The 25664-nt window shown below is 36.6% G+C and overlaps 1 protein-coding gene across 25 annotated transcripts in view; it reads right to left on the reverse strand.

The window, feature by feature from the left end:
• The window catches only part of CAP (Cbl-associated protein), a 195695-nt gene that overhangs the window by 136938 nt on the left and 33093 nt on the right, over positions 1–25664 (reverse strand). For 4 of the 25 annotated variants that reach the window (XM_067774846.1, XM_067774841.1, XM_067774845.1 and 1 more), the window contains exons 1-2: positions 15194–24492; positions 4852–5310 (exon numbers count right to left, since the gene is read on the reverse strand). The exons of 1 other annotated variant lie outside the window; for it this stretch is intronic. In XM_067774846.1, the coding sequence (XP_067630947.1) occupies positions 4852–5310; positions 15194–22691 (7957 nt within the window). In that variant the 5' untranslated portion in view covers positions 22692–24492. Of the gene's footprint in view, positions 1–4847; positions 5311–15193; positions 24724–25664 lie in introns of those variants that run through there. 20 more of the 25 variants (XM_067774842.1, XM_067774840.1, XM_067774847.1 and 17 more) reach the window with 18 other exon arrangements.

The following is a 25664-nucleotide window of genomic DNA, read 5'->3' on the forward strand; positions in this document are numbered from 1 at the left end:
CTGCAAGTTATTCCGAAAGGAATACTCGTAGATGAAGTGAGTGCGTGCTTAAAATCATCATATATATATGGCTTTACGTACAAAAATTAGGTTTTTCTACATCACGTTTGTAGAGTGCGTTCAGGCGGGGACACTTCAGGAGATGCTTTGCTAAACAACTGCTATTCCTTTGCCATCAGATTTCATGTATTTTCTTTCAAATTTTTTCGAACATATGACATCACCTTGAAGCTTTAATGAATAATGTATTTCCAAGTATGAATATAGTTATACAAATTATAAATAGCTTCGAGAAAGGGCAATTTTGGCACCAAAAAATGAGGATGTTAATATCATTAGTGCCAAATTCCCAGAAAATGTATACGGGACCCAGAAAACTTATCAATCTATTGACACAGTCGCGGAAGAATCCCAAGATGTGCATTATTCGGTTGAAGTTCTTAATTCCTTTGAGCCATCAGAAATTCCATCTCATCGATTGATCTTTAAAAATTTTAAAACTCAAACCTTTTATAAAATGGGCGTGAACTAGTTATTAAATAAATTACTAAATTAAATATAACTTTTTTTTAAACAGTTGTGCAAGAACATAAATAGAACCCAATATCTGTGCTAACAATAGCTTTATGTCAATGATTTTCAACTTCCAAAATGTTATGATAAAAATAAATGTGAAAAAATTGCACTATTTAAAATTTGGCGTGCATACTGCCCCTTTCTTAAAAGACAATTAATAAACAGGCATCCGTTTTTATACTCAGCTGAGCAGCGCTCACAGAGTATACTAATTTTGTTCGCATAACGGTACTCCGTAACGGCATAAACTAAGCGAGATAGATATAGAGTTCTATATATCATAATGATCTGGGCGAAAAAAGAAATTCATTTAGCCATGTCCGTCCGTCTGTCTGTCCGCAAACACGATAACTTGAGTAAATTTTGAGGTATTTTAATGAAATTTGGTATGTAATTTCCTGGGCACTCACCTCAGATCGCTATTTAAAATGACCGAAATCGGACTATAACCCCGCCCACTTTTTCGATATCGAAAATTTCGAAAAACTGAAAAAGTGCGATAGTTTAAGACGGATAAAGCGATGAAACTTAGTAGGTGCGTTGACCTTATTACGCAGAATAGAAAGATAGTAAAATTTTGGACAATTGGCGTGGCACCGCCCACTTTAAAAGGAAGGTAATTTAAAAGTTTTGAAAGCTGTAATTTGGCAGTCGTTGAAGATTTGATGCTGAAATTTCGCAAGAACTTTACTCCTGTTACTATATGTGTTCTAGATAAAAATTAGCAAAATCGTGTGACGAAAATTTTTTTGAAAGTCAAATTTTAACAAAAAATTTAATATCTTTACAATATATAAGTAAATTATGTCAACATTCAACTCCAACATTTTTCTCCAAAGCTATCAGCTGAGTATGTAATGTTCGGTTCCACCCGAACTTAAACTTCCTTACTTAATCTTTTTTAAGCGACGAAGTGTTGTTTGCGTTTTTTCGAAATCGACTATTTTTCGTTTCAAATCGATACAAAAATCGATTCATTTTATTTTCGATTTTTTATCTCTATTATAGATGTGCATACAAATGTTTTTAAATGTCTTTAAATAATATCATATACAACCACACGTATATATGTATCAACAGCTATTTATATGTAGAAATGTATAAGTATCTTAAAAATATTTTGACTTGTGTGTGTTTATGCATACTTAACGTTTAATTTTGACATTTACTTGTTAATAGAAAATATTCCAACAAGTTGTATATTTCGTTCTGCTGTTTGGAATTTTGTTTTAATGACATACGTACATATGTATGCATATCAAAATAGAGAGGGAACTCGTAAAAGAACCCAAAAATTTGTGTAAAGCATGTTTAACGTAATAAAATAGAACATTTCGCATGCAATTTTCACATTTAGATGTGAATGATTTGAATCATTTCGATAAGTTAACATATTCAAATAGCATGAGAAATTGGTTAACATTACTGATTTACCGTTAGGTAGGTAGGTTTCTTTTGATAGAGCAATTTATATTGGTCATTCGCTCTCCAACTTATTTGACGCCCTGTGATACAAAAGTTTGGCAAGTTAATTTTTTCAGCATTACTGAATTTTTTTTCGGAATAACTTGGAGATAAATTCTGAAACATTTCTGGATAACTTTATGACTACTTTAGGTTTCATTTCGGGGAAACTTATGGATAATTTCGAGACTATTTCGAACTAATTCGGAATAGTTACAGAATAATTTCAGGATTATTTCGGGATATTTTCGGAATTATTTCGAAACAATTTTACAACCATTTTGGAAAAGTTTCAGCATAATTTCGAAAAAAACCTTCAGTTGTTCCTTAATTATATCTAAAATAATCCAGAGGCGATCCTGAAATTGGTCCGAATTCGTTTCGATATGGTCTTCAATACTTTACGAGATATTTCCATCATTTATAAGGCTACACTGTCAAAATTTTATATGATCACGAAATTTTCCAACCTTTAATATTTTGCTGAGTTCTCTGAATTTTTTTGAGTATCAATCAATCAATTTCAGTCCAATATTCTTTCTGAAATTTACCAAAATCCATGCGCTTATAGAGAGGCCTAGAACTTGTGCTTTGTTTGACTAAAATTGATAAAGCTATAAACTGCATACTTACTCAAAAAAAGGCAAAAAATATTCGAAACCGATTCGTTTGAACAGTTTCAGTTACAAAATTCTTTAAAGGAAGAACTTAAATGACTAAATTTCATAAAAATTGCCACTTCAATTTCTCTGTTCGCTGCTGTACATATCGCACACTTAGATCAAAACAGTGATCAACTAAAAAAATTACTATACTCAGGAAAAGCAAACACTTTTATAGAAGAAGTCATTATATTTTTATCACGTCCTCTCTAGGTAAGTAGTATAACTTTTATTTAATAGAGCATACAGATGGGTAGGTAATAAAATGGGTAACCCAGTAGAATACATGACTTAAAAACGTATAATTCTTTACATCTAAATATACAACCGAACGATACTAGTAAATAATCGATATTAAACATTTAGTAAAATGTATAACATAAGACACACTCGATTATTTTCATAAAAAGTATTGATAGAACACACTAAGAACTGATATCGGTTGTACCATTAATATGCAAACTCAATTCAGGATGATATTTGGAATATTTGCCGAATCAGTGTGGTAACATCATAATTTAAATATAGGCTGATAAAAATACGCTGCAGTAAAAATATAAAGTAATCAGCGAACATACTAGTTCATTGACTACAATTTTGTGGGGTCATTCATACTAGTCAGTTTTTAACCATTTCATTGACCAGAATTTTTTCTGTCGGACTCGATGAAATGCGCGAACGCTTTCTGCCGACAATTTGCAATGCAGACTTTAGTTAACAAGGTCAGATCTCATACCTTCCATCAGCATGGCTTCCGTAATATGCACACCACTACCTCCGCGCTAAACGCCATTAAAATTCACATGAATTGCGGACTTAACCACCCAAAAGTCCAAAATATGATGGTTCTCGTGGCACTTGACCTGTCTAAAGCTTTTCACCCAGTCAACCCCATGTCTAAAAAGATAGACCGAAAATTATTTGCATGGTCTTCAAGCAATGGTTTATTTTAGAAACGGAACTTCGAAACCTACTAGAATTGAACAGATGTTTAATTTACACAATTTTGTTTAATTTACACACATCAAAGCTCACTTCATCACCAGAACGGGCTACCAACATGGCAACAGGCCCTGGCCCCTCAATAGACTAATTAGTTGCCAAAATAAATAGTTATCTACCCGGTGTCTCTTTTTTTCCTCTCAAGCGGCCCACTAAGCTAGATTGCCACAAAGCGGGACATTCAAGCTAATAAATGCTTGATCTTGCACCGTCTCCCAGAGGGATAAGTAAACAACTCCGTAAGCACGACACCGCCTACCAACTCAGCCGGTTGATCCAGATAAACATAAGGAGGTCCTTAGTCTAATCCACACTGAGTTGGTAAGTACCTTCGCTAGGTCACGCCTGGTGAACGTTGTTATCAATATATCCCGAATCGGGGCATCCCAGCAAATAACTGCTTAATCTAGCCCGACTCACAGAGGAATAAAGAAATATAAATAAGTAGTATGGTGAGACTCGGCACCTACCAACTCATCCAGTTGATCTAGATTAACATAAAAAGAGCCTAGCCCTAAACCACACTAAGTCGGTAAATACCTTCGCAAGGTTGCGACCGGTGAACGCTATTAAAAGTATGCCATTTAGTATAATGCTGGGGCAAAGGCAGACAAGTGTGTTAATTGGTATGACTCTGATGCATATACTGACTAGTATGACATCTGGCACGATTCTGGTGTATTTAATGACTAGTTTATCAATAAGTATGGTGCTGATGCAGAGACTGCCAATTGATATTGACATCCCCGTGTTGCTGTACCAGTTGTTAATATGGTAGAAAGACAGAACTCTAACTAGTTGGTAGTTTTGGCAAACTAGTATTCATCTACTTTAATACTAGTTGGTTTGACTGCAGGGTAGTTGTTAGGAATTAGAATTTCAGATAATTTAGCAAACAATTTTTATTTTTTTTTTTTTTGGTTTGGAAGCAGTTCTCTATTCTATTCGGAGTCACATGCTGAATTAAGTAAATACAAGTTAACGAGAGTATGTTAAAACTGAATAAAAAGCAAATAAATAACAAACGATAAAATTTGCATGCTAGTATTTTAAGTTCTACTATGGAACCTAAAGAGACAAAAAACGAGGGAAGGAGACACACACAGCCATACACACACATTCACAAGTAACCAAATAACTCACCCACCATTTGCATATAGAAACCCCTTTGCCAACTTCAATTCATTATCGATCTCCTTAAGTAAATCATTTTCAGACCAACTGCGTCGATTTGGCTCAAGCAGGAAGCGTGTCTTCTTGCCGCTACGCATTTGAGGTGCTGGAGGACGGTTGATATTACACTTATTTGTACTCTGCTGGCGATTATGCTCCTGGTGAAGGTGATGATCATCACCATTATGCTTGTGAGAGTGGCAGTTAGAGTATTCCTCAAAGTTATGCTCGCCACTTGATTTATTTAGCGACATTTTAGGTTGCTGCTTATTATAACTAACACTATCACTTTCACTCTCATCAATTAGGAGGACACCACCTCCTCCACTGCTGCCATATCCACTACTGTGGCGTTGCACTTTGATGCACCTCTCGCTGCTACTGCGCGTATTTGACGTAGAAGTCGTTACGGTATGGCTGCGTTTTGTTATAGCTAAATGGGCGTGACAGTGTGGGTATGCAGCGTAAATTGGAGTAAAAGGAATAATAAAGAAAGAAAAAAAGGGAAATTTTATAAGAAATTGAACCACTCAATTAGAATTAAAGTTGACAACCACAATACGTACAGATAAGTGTAGGTTTTTGGCTTATAAATTTACTCTCTTTGCGCGTTAAGGATGTGCTAAATTTTGTGGTGGTGCCAATTTGTTGTGGTAGGTTGTGTTGAATTCAATTTTGATCCGGATTTCTTGAAAGTGTAAGCCAGCTAAAGAAATTTATTTATTTATCGTCTAAACAATAAGCATGCAACATAGAAAGAGCGCTGGATTTTGAAGAGCTGCATTTTTTTGTTGTTGGAAATTTTCGCTAGCTTTAAATCATCTGAATAAGAATTTTTAAAGTACCCACAACAATCGCTTAATTAAAGTTCAGCACTCAGTTGACCGCTAGCTGGCCCATCAAACCAATTAGCGTGCCATAAGTGCCCCATAAGACGCTGATCTGTTGTTCGATCGCCCTAATTGAAACTTCCTTTTCATGGGCAAGCCTCTTTTGTCTTTTTTTTATTTTTTCACGTACATTTTTTGCTATTCGCGTTACTTAAGCTAAATGCACAAATTGCTTTACTTTTCTTCTTCTTTGGAAGACAGTCGCGTGCTTACTGCCTCGAGTCGCACTTTAGTACTAATTGAGCGCGAGTGAATTGCGTCTGGATGCGTCCTCCAATACTAGAAGTGTAATGTGCGCTTGTTTCATTTTCCTTTTTTTTATTATTATTTACAATTTTCTTAAATGGTTAATAACGAGTTGGCTCACTGTTTGCTTAATCTTGACGATTTCCGTCTTATTTTGCGACTGTAGTGGAAGTCTGCTTTGGTATCTACGTTAGGTCGTACGAGTATGCAACCCTTTTCATGATTATGACGACCAAAGAAACAGCGACTATCGTCATTGCAGTATCGCTTGATTACTAACGCTGTTACTTTTGATAGTAGTGCCAATCTTGGACTTTAATCATTCGTTATTCTTATACATTTGCAAATTTTTAATGAGTTATAGACGCGAGTAAGAGATGACTTATTTATTTACTTATGCTAGTTTCAAGCATTGGGGATTATCAATTTATCACGTCCGAGGAGAAGTGCGCAGAGATGTGCTTTTGTGCAGGCGCGAAAAGAATACATCCGATGCTGGCAAAAGCAATGGAGCTGCAGTGCTGCAGAATAGTGGACCAGGGAACTGATTTCCAAGCTGGTTGGAGCGGCCACATGGAGAGGTCGACTTCTACCTGACACAGTTTTTAAGTGGTAATGGTTACTTCCGGGAATATATACGGAAGGGGCCAGGTAGAAAATCTGTGATGCTTATACTGTGAGCTCATAGACGACGTACGTTACACTTTTTTCGAACGCGATCACTTTGCACAGCAACGGAGAAGGGTGGTAGTAACTCGGCTTAACAACCTTTCCTGACTCCAAGTTACACAAAGAAAGCATTGTGGAGGCAACTATGTCCTTTATATGGCTGGTACAAATTGAATCCCTACAGGGTGTATTTCACGTCCTTTGAGTTAATTATAGGATGTTAACCGTGCTAATATCGTATAATATCGCCTTGAGATCAATACAAGTCCAGGGACCTTTTCGAGCCGTTTCAGCGTCACTTCGGAACCACTTCGGGCTTGTTTGTATGTCTCCACACTATTTGGGAACACTTCAGGAACATCTACGTATCTATACTGTAGCAGGAACATTCCCCGATTGTTACGGAACAAATCGTAATCATTTCTTCAGTTTTCGACCTTAACTAAAGCAAACTATAACTTTTAAAGACAAACCATTTAGTGCATTAATATAAAACCTACTATTGAAATATTTGTATAAAAAAAAATGTAAGGCGCGATAACCTCCGAAGAGATCTAAGGCCGAGCTTCTCTTCCAATTTGCGTCGTGCTCCTCTTGATTTTCCCTACAAATTGGCCGGACGGGACCTACATGTTTTATGCCGACTCCGAACGGCATCTGCAAGGCAGACGAGTTTTCACTGAGAACTTTTCATGGCAGAAATAAACTCGGAGTGTTTGCCAAACACTGCCGAGGGGCGACCCCGCTTAGAAAAATGTTCTTCTAATAGAAAAACCTTATTTCTAAAATTTTGATGTTGCTTTGCCCGGGGAGTGCACCCAGGGCATACGGTTTGGTAGGCGGAGCATGCTACCATCACACCACAGTGGCCGCCATATATTTGTAGATGTGTATTGTAGGCTGTGCCAAAGACTTTATACCTTTCATGAATGGGGCTGAACAATAATCTTATCCCGTTCGTAATCTCCAAATAATAGGATATATAAGATAAGAATTATATAGTGAACAGATGTAGATACCTAAACGATTTTTAAGATAAATATAAAATAAAAAATGGCAAAAAACCCCCTTATCTGAACGATCGGTTGTATGGGATATATATTATATATAACTCCAATACAAATGATTTTTACAGGAAATCTTCTATGATATATTAAAATATATATCACCAAGTTTCACGTTTTTATTTTGGAAACTAAGGGAGAAATGGCCAAAAATCTTTCTATCTGAACGATCGGTTGTATGGGATATATATTATATATAGCTCCGATCGAAATGATTTTTTCATGAAATCTTCTTTGATATGTTAGAATATATATCACCGAGTTTCACGTTTTTATATTGGAAACTAAGGGAGAAATGGCCAAAAATCGTTCTATCTGAAAGATCGGTTGTATGGGATATATACTTTATATAGCTTCGATCAAAGTGATTTTTTCAGGATATCTTTTATGATATATTAGAATATATATTACCGAGTTTCACGTTTATACTTTTTAAATTGCGGCAGGAATGACCAAAATCGTCTTATCTGAACGATCGGTTGTATGGGAGATATATGTTATAGTGGTCCGATCCTACCGTATCCGACAAATGTCTAATATAATACAAAAATACATTCTTGTGCCAAATTTCATTGTGATATCTCAAAATTTGAGGAACTAGTTTGCGTTCAAACAGACAGACGGACGGACAGACGGACATGGCTATATCAACTCAGTTCGTCACCCTGATCAATTCGGTATACTTAATGGTGAGTCTATCTTCTATATTTCTCAACGTTACAAACATTGGACCAAAGTTAATATACCATTTCATGTTCATGAAAGGTATAAAAACACGCACCACATTTGGTACTTGCCAAAATAACAAAAAAAAAAGTTGATTCGAAAAAAATGTTACTATAACGTAAACATTTTTTTTATGGGACATTCGTGTTTGTGCGGGACGCATTCGAAATTCAATTTTAAAATTATGATTCTCTCATATCAATTATAGAAATTAATGCAGAGGCCAGTATTGTTTACGAAAGATTTACATATACCAGTTTTTTCCAGAAATTAACATTCTGAATTTGTTTAAATTATTATAAAGCAGGAAAAAAATGGTTGTTAAAGTAATAAGGGTTGATGGTTATTTGATTTCAACTTTTTTTCTTTCTATACCTGTTTTTTCTTGAATTAATACTTATCTAAAATTTAAATTTCTTGGTACCATGAGGTGTGACATTTTCAAAACATATTGGCATTGAAAACTAATAAGGAGTTCAATTGCAAATTTACGATTTTCCATAGAATGCTCGTTTAACTGAGTGCTAAATCAATCGCAAAAGAAGTCCATTAGGACCGCGAAGTGATTCCGAAATAGGTCCATAAACATTCCGGACCAGACCCTTATAAAATCGAAAAATATCTTTATATGCTTGTAAAATGATGAAATAGGCCCATAAACATTCCGGACCAGACCCTTATAAAATCGAAAACTATCTTTATATGCTTGTAAAATGATCCTGGTGTAGGCCAAAAATTATCCCAAATATTTACAATCTGGACCTGAAGTTCAATCTTGATACCGAACTATCACCATCACACTTTACATTGGGTGTTACTTATGCAGTTTTCCGAACTGTTGTTTCTTCTCAGTTCTCCTTTGAATTTGTGTGTTCTTTTCACAACCCAGTTCAAAGCTTAGAATTTAAGAGTGCAAAATGAGGGTAACATTTATTCCAGGAAAAAAAACGCTATCACTGTTATTTAGACGGTGATAGTAACAGTACCACAGCATCACAAGTTAAACGATCTTATAACAATATTTTCGATAAACAAAACAACCTATAAAAAAACAATATTCGTTATGGAATAAACATACTTCAAGCTGAGAGGAAACCGACTAAACAATTAATTGAACCAGATATTTTGAAATAGTGTCTGTAATATATAGAAAATTTGTTGTTCTAAAAATTTTGTTGAACAGTGTAATAATTCCTTATATATTTCGTTGCTTTGCAAATTTTTAGAATTATTCTTCTTAGTTGTGTGGGAAAAATGCCATAAATAAACACCAAAATGTCTCATTTTCACTAAAATAATTTACATTGTATTTATTTTTTTGTTTTCGCACATTTTCATAATTTATTGTGTCATTAGTTATTGGTTTACTTTGCTTATTTGGTGAATTCGTTATTGCTTGCTTTTTTGTTGCTGAAAGAAAAATTTATTCATGGCTAATGTTTGCTTTTCTGATGCCTTTTTATATAAGGAGAATTTAGCCTTTTCCATGAACCTGAAATAGTATAACAATCTATAGTCGGCAACCTTATATTTGAAGTGATGTAATAGATATTTAACTCAGAAAGTATCAGAACTATCACGTTGATCTAAGTGAAAAAGTTTACAGAGTTTTCATAACTGGCGAAAGAAATGCTATCAGAATATATTGTATCGAACTTTAGAAAATCTTGATTACTCTGCGACTTCTGTTATTGTTCGAATTGCTGAACTGTCGAATAAATAACTTAAATATTCAGTATAGTAAAATTTTTGTTATTTAAAACAATACTATTGTAGTAGCAGTTGATTTTTTATAAGCATTTTCGTAGTGTTATTTCGTAAATATCCGAAAAAAAAATTTCTTGTTCTTTTCTGGATCCTTTTTTGTGCGTAACGGGATAAAGAGGCTCTCAATAGAGAGTTAAAAGTTTGAATTCAAGCGTAGTATGATTTCAAGAGAAACTATTTTTTATTTAGTTTTTATTGGAAAGGCTGATCCATACTAAATTTCGCATTTAAGTCATGGTACGTGTTAATTTCAAAAGGTACTACATCGGGGTTTTGTTGCTGTTGTAACAGCAAAAGCAGTCCCCGAAGGATTTGGATATATTTCCGTAGGATCGCGTTTTCCACGGAAGCGATTTATGCATACAGAATTATCGATATGAAAAAACCAATTTAGTTATTTTTTATATCCGTAGAAATCATAGCTTCGACCCATATGCTACATCCTTAGACCGCCTCCAACTGGGAGCAAAATATTCATGTGATATACATATTTTACCAGGTGGTAAAACTAAAAAAAATTCGGCTATATGATTTATAAAAACCGGGCTAATGTATAAATTAAATACTTTTTGTTCGGAGTTTAATTCGCAAAACAATATTTCTAGGATACTATCAAAAGTAATTTTCAAAATATCGGAAATATACTAAATTGTAATAATTATTATTTATGTATACATATTTTTTAAATTCGAAATTAAGTTCTTAACGGTCACAGATCTTAATTCAAAGATTCCTAATAAATAAATAAAATAAAATAAAATAAAATAAATGTAAGGTGCGATAACCTCCGAAGAGCTTTAAGGCCGAGCTTCTCTTCCAATTTACGTTGTGCTCCTTTTTAAGTTTTCCTACAAATTGGCGGGACGAGACCTACTCGTTTTATGTTTTATGCCGACTCCTAACGGCATCTGCTTTACGTTAGGAGAAATGGGTGAACGAGGAAACCGAGAGTATAAAAGCAGCGCAAGCGGAGTAATAACCTATCAGTTTTGATTTAAACACGCTATTGGTTGTGGAGTACTACTCCCAAAGTAATCTAAATAAAGTTCAGTTTGCAATACTGAATATTGGAGTAATTTATTCAACAGTTTAGCGATTCGAACGTTAGCAGATGGTTTCAAATAAGCGGAATTTCTCAAAATTTGTTACAATATTTTTCAACTCAACTAACGGCAGCACAGAAATACAAGATCAGTGATCTATACAAAAAATTATATTACGATCTCTGTTAATTACTTGTCAAATTCAATTCAATTATAAGCTAAGAGCTTCTTCATATTCAAGTACGATGGCGTCTCTACCCTAATTCTGTATACTTCTTTGGAAAAATTAGCTATATAATGTTTATTATAACCAATTGCAGAGAAAACCCAAATCATATATAATATCTGCAGCTATCATAAATTTCTGTAATATCATTGTCAAAAAACATGCAAAGCAGAGCGGAAAAGCTAAAATATAAATAAAAAAAATGTTCAAAATAAAAAATAATAATTTTATAAATACAAACGTAGATGTGGTAAACAAATCAATGGAAAGACAAAAAACAAACACAGCGTATTTTTTTTTTTTTGTGTTGGTTATAACAATAAATAAGTAGGTATATATACTTTATTCAACAAAAAATTGCATTAATATTAACATAACATATATATTTTTAATTTAAAAGCATACATATATTTTCTGTTGTTTTTTTTACTATAACAAGCAGGTTTATACTTATTTTTTATTTGGTTTATAAATATATATTTATTTTTTAAGTATTAGTAATAGGTAATCGATATATTTTTTTTACAAATAAATTTTCGTTAATATCGTTTTCGAGAATATCGTCTGTTATATACTAGTAGATATATATGATTCATTGTATGTATAATAATATTTGATTAGTTGTTTTTTTTTTATTGAAATTATAATTTAGAATATATATTGCACAAGTAAGACTACACGATACAGGGTTTCACATTCACAGGATACATTCATGTGGTTTTTAGCAAATCAAAAGCAGATCTTAAGTTGTAGGATGCAGGTCAGTTGTTGCTATTCTATTTGGCAATTGTAATAAACACTTTTGTTACGTAAATGTTATAAGAGATATGCATTCGTATATAGGTAGTATATATTGTAGTAGTTGTAGTAGTAGTAGCAATTCTAGCTTTGTAGTAGAAGTAGGTCTAAGTGTTGTGGTCAAAGCTGCGCCAAAATCGATCGAATTCATCTAAAATTTGGCTCTTGAACGGTGATGTTGCAAACATTTCCTCTATCGAGGGCGTTACTGGTAGCTTGCTGCTAAAAAATGGCGAATGGGGTTGTATTGGTGGTGTTGTTGGTGGTTGTGGTGGTGGTTCTGTTGAAAAGGGTGCTGTTTCAGCAGCGAATACTAAATTTAAAGTAATTGTAGAGAATTATATATTATTTTCTAAAATTTTAATATATTTTTTTCTTTAAAATACTGCTGTGTGCATACCCAGATGCTTAAGTTGAAATTTTCAAAGTACCACGTATGGATGCATTACTTTACCGATGAGATACTGATGAAGGGAGAGTAGTAACGTAGTTCGGAAATAGGAACATGTGGATAATATATATTAAAGATACAATATGTATGTATGTATGCATATAATAATTACAAAATTAAAAAAATGTCAATGATGAAATTAAGTACATTTTTATGGAGTATCCAATTTTCACATATATATTATGTAAATTTGTTAGTATAGAGACATTTTCAATTAATTAATTACGTTTTCTTTGGTATGATTACTCAAAAAAAAATTGGGTTGGTTACTGCGTATCGTTAATAAATTGATACGTCATGAGCGCTATATTAACTACGAGTATACGTTAAAAGTTAAGATTATATATTTGTACTATGGAAATTCTAAAAATTTTATAAATTAATAAAGAAAAATAAAGTTTGGTAAAAAAAACATATTTAAGATAACATTTTTTAATAAATAAAAAAAAAATATTTAAATTTGTTTTTTTTATATAAATTAAATCTAAATAAATTTAAACAAAAAAAATATAAAATAAACACAAGCTTATTAAAACACAAACACAATTGTTAAAAACAAAAATACAAGAGGTGACGGAAAATCGATCCAAAATAGAAATAATAACATTTTTTCGTTCAAAAATTATAAAACTCATTAACATTTTTTTTTTTTTTGAAAATTCAATTTTTGTTTTCAAACAAAATTTTTTTTTTCATTTTCAGGTGGCGGAAAATCATTCCAAGTTACAAATATTAACATTTTTTTAACTCAAAAATTATAAAACTCATATATTTTTTTTTCCAAATAATTTTTTTTTTTCAATTTTAATAACAATAAAACTCTCTATTTATAACTGTATGTTTTGATTTTTTTTTTTTTTGTTAAATAAATTTAGAAGAATGAAAAAGTAAACAAATAATCTGACTAAAAATTATCAAATAACATGAAACTTTAGGCATTTTACAAAACTTATTCTTTATCAAACTTTAATCTTGTTGATTTATATTTTTTTACAGAATTTGTAACAGAATTTGATTTAATATTTGGATGTAGCTATTTGTGCGGAAAGTTTTTTTTTGCTATCGTTGAAAATGAAATAAAATTAAAACAACAAAGAAGCAAAAAAATTTAAAAAACAAAGTTAAGAAAAAGCAAATACTTCCGAATTTTTTGTACGAATGGGATCTTTTTTACTGAAACAAATTCTGAAACTGTAAATTATAATTTAGAATTAAAACTGAATTATTTTTTGGCTATAAAATAAATATTTCATATTTGCGACAAACAAAGCAAACGACTTTGTTGACTTTCTTTCTTGCGCAAAAATTAAAAAAAAAAATACCTTTAATTAATAACCAAAAAAAAGAAAACATTTTTCGTTCGTAACGAAAAAAAAAATAAAAGAGGACATTTTTTAAATTTTTTTGTGTTTTATGATTTTTATTATTTTTTTATATAGGGTTTTTTGAATAAGGGTTCGTGTACAAATTTGTAGCAAATAATTTCAAAATTTTTTCTGCTCGCTCAGAAAAAAATTTTAATTTAAAAGCAAAAACAAATTAAACAACTTACTTAGTTTTTTTCTTTTACAATTGATTTTTTTACAAGCAAGGAAAAAATGTTGAAACTTTAGAAAAAAAGCCTATACTTTAACACAAAATTGCAAAATATTTAAATAATGTTTTTCCGCATTTGCAAGTGGAATTGGGCAAAAACAAAAAAATATGAAATTACACTAAGAAATTAAAAAATGTTTGCTTGATTTTTCCTTCTATATTTATTGTGTGTTTGATCCACTGAAATTTTTGTTAGAAGCAAATCCGTTTTTTGAAAAAAAAAATTTATATAAAACAAAAATTTATTTTTAGGAACTTAGGGAAAAAATATATATGTTTAAGAAAAAATTAAATTTTTAATATCTAATATTTTATGTGGAATAAAGTTTGTTCAGTATTTGGTAGTTAGTACAATAAGCGCTAAAAAAACTGTTTCAAAAATTTCAAAATCAATTTTAATTTGTTTTATTTTTGCATGTTTTTTAATATTTCTTTATAAGCTTTAAAAATTTCGCATTACTTGTCATTTTAACTCAAATCCAAGTCAAAACTATTGAAAAGCGCTCCATATTGACATACCAACTACGATAGCAGTACCCAAAAAGCCACCAGCACCAATTAATGCGGGCAAAGTAGGCGAGGATTCTCTTGTGTCAGCTGTATTACCTGTTGCAACAACACTGTCCACAGTATCAGTAGGTGTAGTTGCTGGTGTAGCAATATTGTTAAGAAAAGTCGCGCTAAAGGAGGAATCAGAGTTGGTATTGGAAATGTTATCGGAGTTAGGAGTTAGGGTAGTAGGATAGGTAGTGGTAGTAGAGCTAGTACTAGAAGCTGAAGCAGATTTTTTACGAATATTTTTTATTGTAGTAGCGTTGTTTACACATTGTTTGCACTCACCCTGTTCGCCACCGCTAGACATACGACGATACCCTTGTTGTTGTTGCTGTTGCTGATTATGACGTTGCTGTTGTTGTTGTACGCTAGCGGGCACTCTATAACTTGGCTCGCCCACGATTTCCGGATGTTTTGCAATCTTAACAGTTTTCACCACAGACGATTTTTTTAACGCACTACTCATTGAATTTGCATTTACCTCTTGCCTACGCTCCTCCTCTTGATGTATCACCCGATGACCACCCTCTATTTTTTCTTCATTATGATTAGAGAAACGCGCAAATTCACGCAGATGGCGCGGTAGCTGACGCAAATCCGCCTCAGATTTGCCCTCAATCACTTTAACGGGCACACCACCTTCAGCATCACTTTCACTTGCATGTCCTGGCGGCGCAGGTTGTGATTCAGCACCACTTTCCCAATCACTATCAGCTGGCATAGCCAATTTAGTGCGACGCTCATGTACGCGTTTCAAAAATTCATCGCTAATATCGGGCTTGTGATGTGGTGGCGCAGAGCCATGTTGTCCTAGTTGCGCTTCATTCACTTTGGATATTTTGATTATTTTTTGCAAGCGGCGCTCTTCACGCTCAGCCACCTTGTTGAGCCACTCTTCGGCCATTTGCTGACGGAACACTTCATCTTCGGTAAGTGTTGGTAACTTTGGTACTGGCCGATAGATGTCGCGCATTGGATGTTGTGGCATTTGTAATGTTGTTGGTGTTGTATTTAGCTCTTCCATTAGACGACGACGTTCATTTTGCAAACGTTCGAATTCCATGCGCAACTCTTCTTCCTTACTGCTAATATATTTTAATTGTTGTTCTTGTATTTCGCGTGGCAGCGATGCGCGTCGTTGGAGCTCAGGCGCCAAAACTGGACTAAATGGTGGCTCTTGCGCCGCAGCTGGCTGTACAGGCGCCGGTGAAACGCCGCGACGCGTTGTTGTGCTTATATAGGTAGGATTAGGATCACGCTCAAGCACCGAATAACAACTAGCATGATGTGGGCGCTGTTGGTGCTGCTGCTTGGACACAGATGGCATCATTGGTGCATGTGTGCGACGCACATTATAAGCATTGTGGGTGTCATAGGATTGCGTGCTGGACGAAAGATCATTCGTGGAAGCGGAAAGGCGTGGTGCGCGTATGGTGCGCGGACGTTGACGTTGATAACATATTTCCACCTCGCGTGCGAGAGGACGCGCAATATTTTCAGATGAACCAAAATCGCTTGCATAACGCGGCCAATCATCAACAGCAGTTGACTGCGAGCACTCATATGTGCCGTAAGCGGGTGACGTTTGTGGTTGTTGTTGCAAATGACGCGTATTTTCGGAAAGATTAAACATAGATTCAGCGCGTCGAAAACGTGATGCATCATCCACTGTATCATAAGAACGTGGTGGGCGCACCGGAGCTGAACCATTTTCTAATTGTATGGGTATGTTATAAGCGCGCTGTTGCGCTGAAGTGCAATCATCATTGGCATGCGCGTGACCATTCGTGTTCAAATGTTCCTCCGTGCGCGGTTCAATACGTATGGGTATATCAAAAGTGCGTCCAGTTTTTGTTGCGCCGGCTGTACTTGATTCACCACTGCCATTAATGCCATTGGCCCAGCTCTTCATTTGACGTGAACGCGCTGAACGTTCAATTTCGCGTTCTAACTCTTTCATATGTTCGTGCCTTTCTTTTTTCAACTGTTCGAAATGGTCCTTGGAATTCCACTGCAAGCGACTCAAATCGTAAAGTGATGTAGATTTTTCGCGTTGTTCACGTTGCGCTTTACCCTCCGCCAGCTCATTGTGTAGTTGTTGTGTGAGCGTATCAAAGTCCTTGAATAGTTTGTCATGTTGGAAATTGAAAGCAGAATGTTTGCTAATGCCCTCAACGTTTGGAGGCGCAGTGGCGGGGGTTTCCACGTTGTAAACACCGCGCGCGTTGCCCGCGTCTACTTTGGCATGTTGCCTAAATTCTTCAAAAGCACTATTGCTGCCAACGTTACCGTTGGCGTCACCGCCACTTGAGCTTGGCCGTATAGCACTACCAAACTCTTGACTATTTTTATGAATGTTTTCTTCTCTTATCATTGTTTTTTCTTCTGTTGTTGTTTTGCTAAATTTGTGATCGGTTAAGTGGGATGATGATGATGATGCATTTTTGTTGGTGGTGGTGGCACTCTCGGTGTGATTGTGATTGGGGACGCCAGAGTATTGGAAATTTGTCATGTTTGTGCCATTTGATTTTTCATTTGCTTTTATTTTATTCTCATTTGTTTTCGCGTCTGTATCTGTTGTGTTTAATTTTATTGCTGACATAATTTCATTTTTTCCGCTGCTCCTGTGCGAAATACCATCGCCAGCTATGGGATATTGATTCTTCGTCTCTTGCGGAGCCTCTCGCACAGGGAAATGTGACAGCACTGAAGGAGTGGATGCACTTTGCAAGGATTTATCACCCTCACTTTTACGCTCATGAAGCGTATCACTATAATCAAAAACAACCTCGCCATTCTCCATACGCTTCTTTGCTTCCCACGAATGCATTTCAATATTAGAGTAACGCTTCGGTAGGCTGCTCTGCAATTGCACACAATAGGGCGTACCTGTGGAGGACGTAGATGACTCTATATTCGAAAAGCGTTTACGTTCGCTATCGAAAATGTTGCTCGAACCCATTGATGGAAACATTTTGGCTAATTCACTTTCGACACCTTGCATTCTGGGTATAGATGATGGGAAGCTACTAATTTTTTCTTGATTATTACCACCGTACAAACTATGGGACGCTTGAGAGCTGGTTGCTTCGGACGCGTTTGCTGTTGAATACTGGTGCGCATCAGCGCTATTTGTTAGTTGCTTTCCTACAAAATCTAACGCGCTCCCGCCAGCAGCGCCACTCAATTGCCTTGAGTTATTTTCAAGTGATGATGTGGTGTGGTATAGTGATGAGCCAGCGCCAGAAAAAGCAATAGAATCAGCAGCAAAATCAGCTGGTTCGCTGATATTGTATTGATGGTATTTTTCTTCTACTTTTCCATTTGCAAAAGTGACCGTTCTTTGTTGTTCATTTCGATATTTGTTTGCTGTTGTTGCGTCATAAGCACTCTGACTATGACTACTAATCGCACTCGACCCGATAGACGAGATATCTGCGGCTGTTCTTGCTTTCGCTGCTGTTTCGGCGCTCTTCGATGGCACTGGCGGTGGTGGTACGGGTGGTGGTGTTAGACTTTTACGTAATTTTTTCATATAAGCTGCCATTTTTAATATTTGCTCTTCTTCGTTTTGCATTTCAGCATTGAGTGATTTTACCTGTTCCGCGCTCAACTCATGATAGCCACGACGTTCCAGAAATTTTTGATGTGCATCTAAAAGTTGATCCGGTTGTGCCTGAGCAGTATGCTGGCCAGATGTAGTTTGACGATGCTGATTCGGAGCATTTGAACTGGTTAATTGTTGCTGCTGCGCGGGCGAGAGGCAAACCAGCACATTTGGATCAGCGCTAGTGGGTACACCTAACCAAGGCGCCTCGCCGACTCCACCCTCATGAATATAGTGTGCGGATGGCGTGGGCACTGGTGGCATTGTTTGCGTATGCAAAATTTTTGCGCATTCTGGAGCGCCGCGTGGTGTCGTTGACAACTGTGTTTTCGGCTCATGTTTAGCGATCGATAATTGTAGCTCGCTTATATGCGGTAATTGGGGTAATGGATATGGCATTGTGCTTCCTGCGTATTTTTGTTGCGGCACTTGGTTGATTTTGTCCTGCACAGTTGGTGTTTTTGCTTGCAATTCACTTATATTTTGCGCTACTGTAGCGAGCTCTTCTAGAACCTGTTCACCATATGGCATGGACGCCAATTGTTCAGTGCATAGTAGACGTAATTTTTTTATAGGAGCATCCTTTTGGTCGTCATGTGTCAGCTCTTTTAGAGCGCTGCGTGCGTGCGTGTTGATGTTTGTAGGTATTTTACTACCTTTCGCGCCTATGGCGCTTGTATATTTCCAACTATTGTATTGTGGTTCATCTGAAATTGGTGAGTTTGCAGTCAGTGGTGGGGTCAGTTCAAGATTGTTGTCGTTGTGTGTGAATGGACCAACATTAACAGCGGTGCAATAACTGTGCTGTGTGCTATCGGAGCAATGAGACTCTGAGGACTCTTGCCGTCCAAGTAAGGATAACGAATTTAAAGCAGATTTAATGGAGGAAAATGAATTTGAAGCGGAAGTTATATGTGGACTTGCTTGTTCAGTTGTCTGATTTGTGGTCGTGGAGTTAAAGGTATAGTTTTCATGTGGTGGGCCACGCATGGGTATGGGCGGTGGTGCTGCAGAGGACTCAGTTTGCAAAAGGGATTGCGTTCGCACCAGCGCTTGTGCAGGCGTTTGTGCATTTTTTGTTGCACTACCTATAAAATCACTTTGAAAATCACTAGCACTAAAACAGGTGGGCGGTGGTGGTATGGGTGGAGGAGAGGGTGATAAAGCTTTCTTAGCTGCACTAGTATCATGATAATTTGCAAATAATTTCAATTCACTCGAACGCGCATTATTAAATTTACCGCCTTTGTCGTTTTTTATTGTTGGCGCCGCCGCGTCATCAGTTATATGCGAGTTTAAAATATCGCGCACGTTATTCATTTCTAATTCAATATTTTCAAGTAGCACTGCTGGGTCAACGTTTGAACTATCACTAGACGGTAATGTGGCTATTGCGGAATATTTCGATTCGATACTGCTAATAATGCTGCTGCTGCTATTATTACCGTCGCTGTCGGAGCTGCGCAAATATTCGCACCTCTCCGTCGTCGTTGTTGTTGTCTCTGAACTCAACTCAGTTTCGGTCTCCGATTCGCTAGCTTTGGAGGTTTGTATTTTTTTTGCTGCTGGCGGCGCACTATACCCAGAAGAGAGTGACGCGCGCTCATCATTTGTCGTAGCTAGCATTTGCAAACTTTTCAAATTCTCAAATATTGTACTTTCTAAGTGTTGGTGTTTACCGATCACGCTATTGTTCTCGGCTATGACAGCAGCGTCAATATTTGTGCCAATTGGCATTTCTTCTTTTGGCTTAAAGCTATTGTTATTACCATAATTTTTTTGCGCCTCATTTTCATTTTCATTTTCTGACTGTCTGCTTGTTGTTACCAGATTAACAGGTGTACTCTCACGGCTATCACTACTTTCTGGTGGCGGCGCAGCTGTTGCTGCCACTATTACGGCTTCTTCGTGCCCACAGCTACCACCCCCACCAGGTTTTGTTATGATTTCACGTACATCGGTGTCGAGATCAATTATTGAGCGACAGCTATCATCGCGCTCATCCTCCACATCACCCTCCTCCGCCACGGCGTCGAGCTCCAACAAATCCGATAGACTGCTCGATGCCGAACTACTCAAATAGATCACCTCAGCCGCTTCCGATTCGGGTCGCTGCTCGCTGGATAAACGTGTACAACATTCTTGTGCTTGCGCGGTGGCATCATCAATTAGTTTTGCTGCAACTACCATAGCAACGGGCTCTTCGCGTATGCATGTGTTTGGCCTTTTTGGCAAAGCGCCAAGTGGTTTTTTTGCATGGCGCCGTGAAAAATCTAAATTACTACGCGGAAATATTTCATTAGCTTTACGCACTTTGGCCGCTGTTGCATCACGCAAATCATCAGCGGAGTGCGTATGCATTAGTGGATTTTCAGTACAATCACTACGCGTATCACTCATATCACTATTCTCCTCCACTATGCTATCCAAATAGCGAGGACTTAAAAGTTGTGGCAGAAAATGTGATTCAAGCGCTACACGCTTTTGTGCGCGTCGTTGTTTATGATCTTGCTGCCCTTGTGTTGAACTAGGCGATTTACCCACTAACTCATAACTTTCTTCGGAGTCTGGTGATAGCGTGCGTATTTGTTGGGAGTTATAATCTAGGGCGCAAGCTCCAGCTGTAGATTCAGTCTCTGATTCAGCCTCGCTTATTAGCGGTGTATTGTCATTGTATTCGCTGGAGCTCTCATCGCTTAGCTCTTGTATATGTACTATACTTTTATTAAGTATAGATTGTTTAGACCACTTACTCGCCTGCATTGTAGGACTGTCCGCGTCAGGTAGTTCTACTTCATAGTGCATGGGTGGCGATGTTGATTCCATTTGTATGTGATGCATAATTACTTTTGGTTCTGTGCTTGATTGTTGAGTTGTGCTTACGTTCTGATCCTCACTTACGTCATGCGCGATCGCGCGCACGATCACTTTTCCATTCTCAAGTATTTGTGAAGCTTGATTTGTTTTTTCAATTGCTTGCTTTTTAACTTGCATGTCTTGCTTTTGCTGTGCGTTTATTGCATGTGTAGTGCTTTCTTCCGCTTGCTTCATGAGCTGTTCTTTTGTTGTCACTACTTCCTCATCCGCCTGCTTAACTTTATGTATTATCACTTTGGATCCTTGTTTGCCCTCTACCACTTTCACGCCCAACTTCTTCTTCTCCTCGTACTTCACTTTTTCCTTATTTTCTTTCACAGCCGACACTCCTTTTGCATGCGACGCTCGGCTGCTTGCCTCATCTTTCTTCCGCGCGCTCATATCCTCTGTCATCTCATTTCCGATCTTATCGCCAGCGATCTTCACTTGATCGTTTATGCTAATATCATTCCTATCTTGCTCCTTATCTTGCACAGGCACTATTCTATGCACTATCACCTTTGCCATTTGCGTTTTGGACACACCTACTTGTGGTTCAGCCGATCCTTTCCGATCTTCACTGATCGTACTGCTTGCATTTACTGCTGTGTCGGCATCATCATCACCACTGCCTGTGACAAATGTTTTCGAATCTTTATTACCCATCGTGGATACTTTTATTGGTGTTGCTGCGTCACTTATCACTTCACTTTCTTCACCGCGCACTGCTTCGTTAGGATCTGCTGCTTCCGCCTTATTAGCTAATTTCGTTTGTTGCGCGTTTACATTTACATATTCTAATCGATTGCACTCTTCGTTTTGAACTGCGCTCGCACTCACTTGTTGATGGATTGTGGTGGGTGCAACATTCGAATTTAAATTGCGACACTTGACGTTCGTGGTGGCGGTCGCAATTTTGGCGGTGACGCCTGCTGCATTATAGGTTGTATCCACTTTTTGCAATGCATCTTCTTCTGTGCTTGTATGTGCTTGCGGCGGCTCGTCTTTGGAGTGTAGCGGTGTTGGTGAGGTGGTAATTGGTGTTTTAGTAGATTTCGTTGCGCGCTGTTGTTTAGTACTAGTTGATTGCTCTGACCGAAGTGGTCGACCCTGACTTTGGTTGTCTTTTGTTTCGCCGGCTGTATGCCGGTTTTGTTCGGTTGACTGCTCCTGTTGCTGATGCGGTTCTTCTTGTTGATTTGGGTTTTGATTTTTACTTTTATTATTTTGTTGTTGTTGATTTTGATTTTGTTGTTGTTGTTGATTTTTTTGACGATTCTTATTCTTGTTTTTCTTATTTTTTTGACGATAATTTGGCATGTTACTTGAAAAAAGTTAATCCTTTTACGTTCTTATCTTGCTATGCTCACGATAGACGATCGTCGTACTCGATAGCTTTTGATTGACTGATAGCTCTTTGTGTGACACGCGTTCGCTTTCAAATGTTGCCTTGTCTACAAACATTCATACGCGCACATTCATAAAAATAAATAACTATACTAACACCAATTGTAATTAGGTTAAACGCACACGTTTTTGATTTGTTAAGAACTTTTCAGTGTTTTTTTTTTGTTTTTTTTTTTTGATGCGGTAACTAAGGTCGTGTTCACAGTGCAACAAAACTAAAACTAAGAAACCACAAAAAATGTACATGAAAGTTCGTTGCGTTACAAAAACAAAAAGTTTGCTCAATCAATTGAAATTCGTATTGCGTATTTCAAAATTTCCGCTTATTTCGTTTTTTTTTTTCAACTCGCTGCTGCTACTCTTCTTGTTGCTTCTTCTTTGTCTTTTTTCTTAATATTCTTATTCGTTTCGTTTATCGAAAATCGTTGACGCATACTATTCGACTGTAAGTCTGTGAAAATACTGATCGCTTGCCACTAAACTTTGATAAAAAAGTACCAGCGCCCGGCCACGACCAAGAGCCCCCACAAATCAAGAGCACCACCTTATAAACATACAGCGGTTGTGCTCGTTGGTGTGGACGACGGACGCGCTGGGCTGTCGTACGTTGTATGGGTACACGCAATTTCCCTAAATGTCACACATAAGTAAATATGTATGTCTTTTTCTTTTCGAAAACACAAGTTTCTGGATATGCGCTTAGAAAACTACTTTTTTTTTAATTTCTGTGCTATTTATTGTTCATTTCTCGCTTTTAACGCGCGCTTACATATATATACAAATCTACACAGCTGATTTCATAACACACTAGCGCACCACCTAAAGACGTTTTCGAAATTCACATACCAAATGTTGTCTGCAAACGCGTACTGCAAAACTCATACGCACATACATACATACATAAATATATGCCTTATTTACTTATTTTGTTTTCGAAAATCTTTCGCACGAAGTATGCTATAGCAATTACAGAAATTTTTTAGAATTGAGAATTTTTAGAATTTTGAAACTTTTCGGGGCTCGTTTGTTTAGCGCTCGTCTCGCTAGAGCGCGCATGATCGTTTTTTTCAGCTCAACCGCTTGCTCGTTTGCTCGCGCGCTAACACGTCACTGAGAGTCGTTGTATTGAAATGAACTAAGCGCACAGCGGTGGCGACCAATGTTTTTAGCTGCGCTCTCAACAATATTAACATTTATTAATGTTTTTTTAATTTTTTTTTATTTTGTTGAAATTGGTTTTTGTTTCTTTATGCTATTTGTTTAGGTTTTTTGCTACCGCTAAATGAACGGCAAAACAGCAAAAGTTCATGTGCGCCAGCGTTAGCTATGAGCGCGCTGCCTCGCGAGTGGTCTGCCACGGAAACAGAAGTGCGAGTGAAATTTGTATGGTATTTGTTTTGTTTTTTGATATTTTTTTCTTTCAAATTAGAGCGCCAGTTTCCCACAAAGAACGTGCGCGCGCGGCAATGGGGAGGGAGTTTAGGTTGAATAGCAAAATTAATGGTTCTAGCTTATGTTTGGTTTAGATTTTATGTATTTGGTGTGCTTTGTATATAGTTTTAAAGTATAGTATATTTCTTGTATGTATAAAAAATTATACCGAACAGACATTTTTCGGTTTGGCAATTAGTTTAAAACAGGGCGATAGGTAATAGGCAATCATATGGTTCAAGCTACAAAATACTAGAAAATGGAAAACAATTTAAATAATTAAAAGATAAAAACAGGTGGGCTTATGTTTTATGGTTATTGGTATTATTGCAGCCATATTTTTATTATCCTCCTACGCGTTTCGATGAATTTTTAATCTACATCAGGGAGAATTAAAATTTTGAAATTTCACGTTACGATTCTTTGACAAATGCTAATTTATCAACAATCCAATCGACCGGGTTGAGCTTGTAATAAACAAGTTATGAAAAAGCCTCAGATAGGACCGCCCTCTTTTGACCAGGACCCCTACAAATGTACCAACGATTATGCGAACGCACCTAAAATGTCAAAACCCTTAATAGGGAGACCGTTACTTCCGAGAAGTTGTTGCTATCGCGTTAGAAATTGCTGAAAATCTCTCCTTCAGAATATTTCGTAAAGATTTTCTCGACGTCTGCAATTAAACCTATCAACATATCGTTCATCGGGATCCATGCACCGACAAGGGAGCGAGCAACGCCTACAGTGTAGTATTATCTGATAAAGCAGAAAACACAAAAGCTCGCTGGCGCCGCCAAACTTGTGCTCAGCTACTTTGATGGCAAGCTGAACAAGAAAGAAGTCTTTGATGTTATAGTCGAAAAAATATGCTTCACGAATATAACAACTCTCACTGAGAAACCACTGACTGACTTCATTGCACTTAAAAATATGTTTGTTTCTAGTACAAGGTTTCAGCACAAAATGAAGCACAAAGCTCCTGGCTGTATCCAAATTCATGATGTTGATCTTGTTACAACCAAGCTAATCAATTCTTCTCTGTGTGCAATTCTCGACCTAACAATGCAATCTAGCTGTGGAAGCATGAATCTCACTCATTACATATCAATGCCTTGAATGTCTTTCGGATGCGGCAAGCTCGAATAGAATATGGCACCGGCCTCGAACAGGAGATTTCTATTTAGAGAGCCAAGTAGTATAAGGTACGCCGCGAATTAAAAGGCGCCGTTGTCGTCTGCCAAGCCGGAAGTGAGTAGCCTTTTTAGAACATCAGGCAGAAAGGAGTGTGAATGCCGGGGAAAAAGTACTAGTTAATCATATAATCGACAGTCAACAGAAATGGCAAATATTCACGGAGCTGTGATTTTGTCACCGCAACTGATATTTAATATTAAATCACAGCGACTTCTTGAAAAAAAAATGGTGTCCGTGTGGCTTCGAAGTCACGCTTAG

This window comes from Eurosta solidaginis, chromosome 3 (assembly GCF_040869045.1).
Source record: "Eurosta solidaginis isolate ZX-2024a chromosome 3, ASM4086904v1, whole genome shotgun sequence".
Classification (NCBI taxonomy): domain Eukaryota; kingdom Metazoa; phylum Arthropoda; class Insecta; order Diptera; family Tephritidae; genus Eurosta; species Eurosta solidaginis.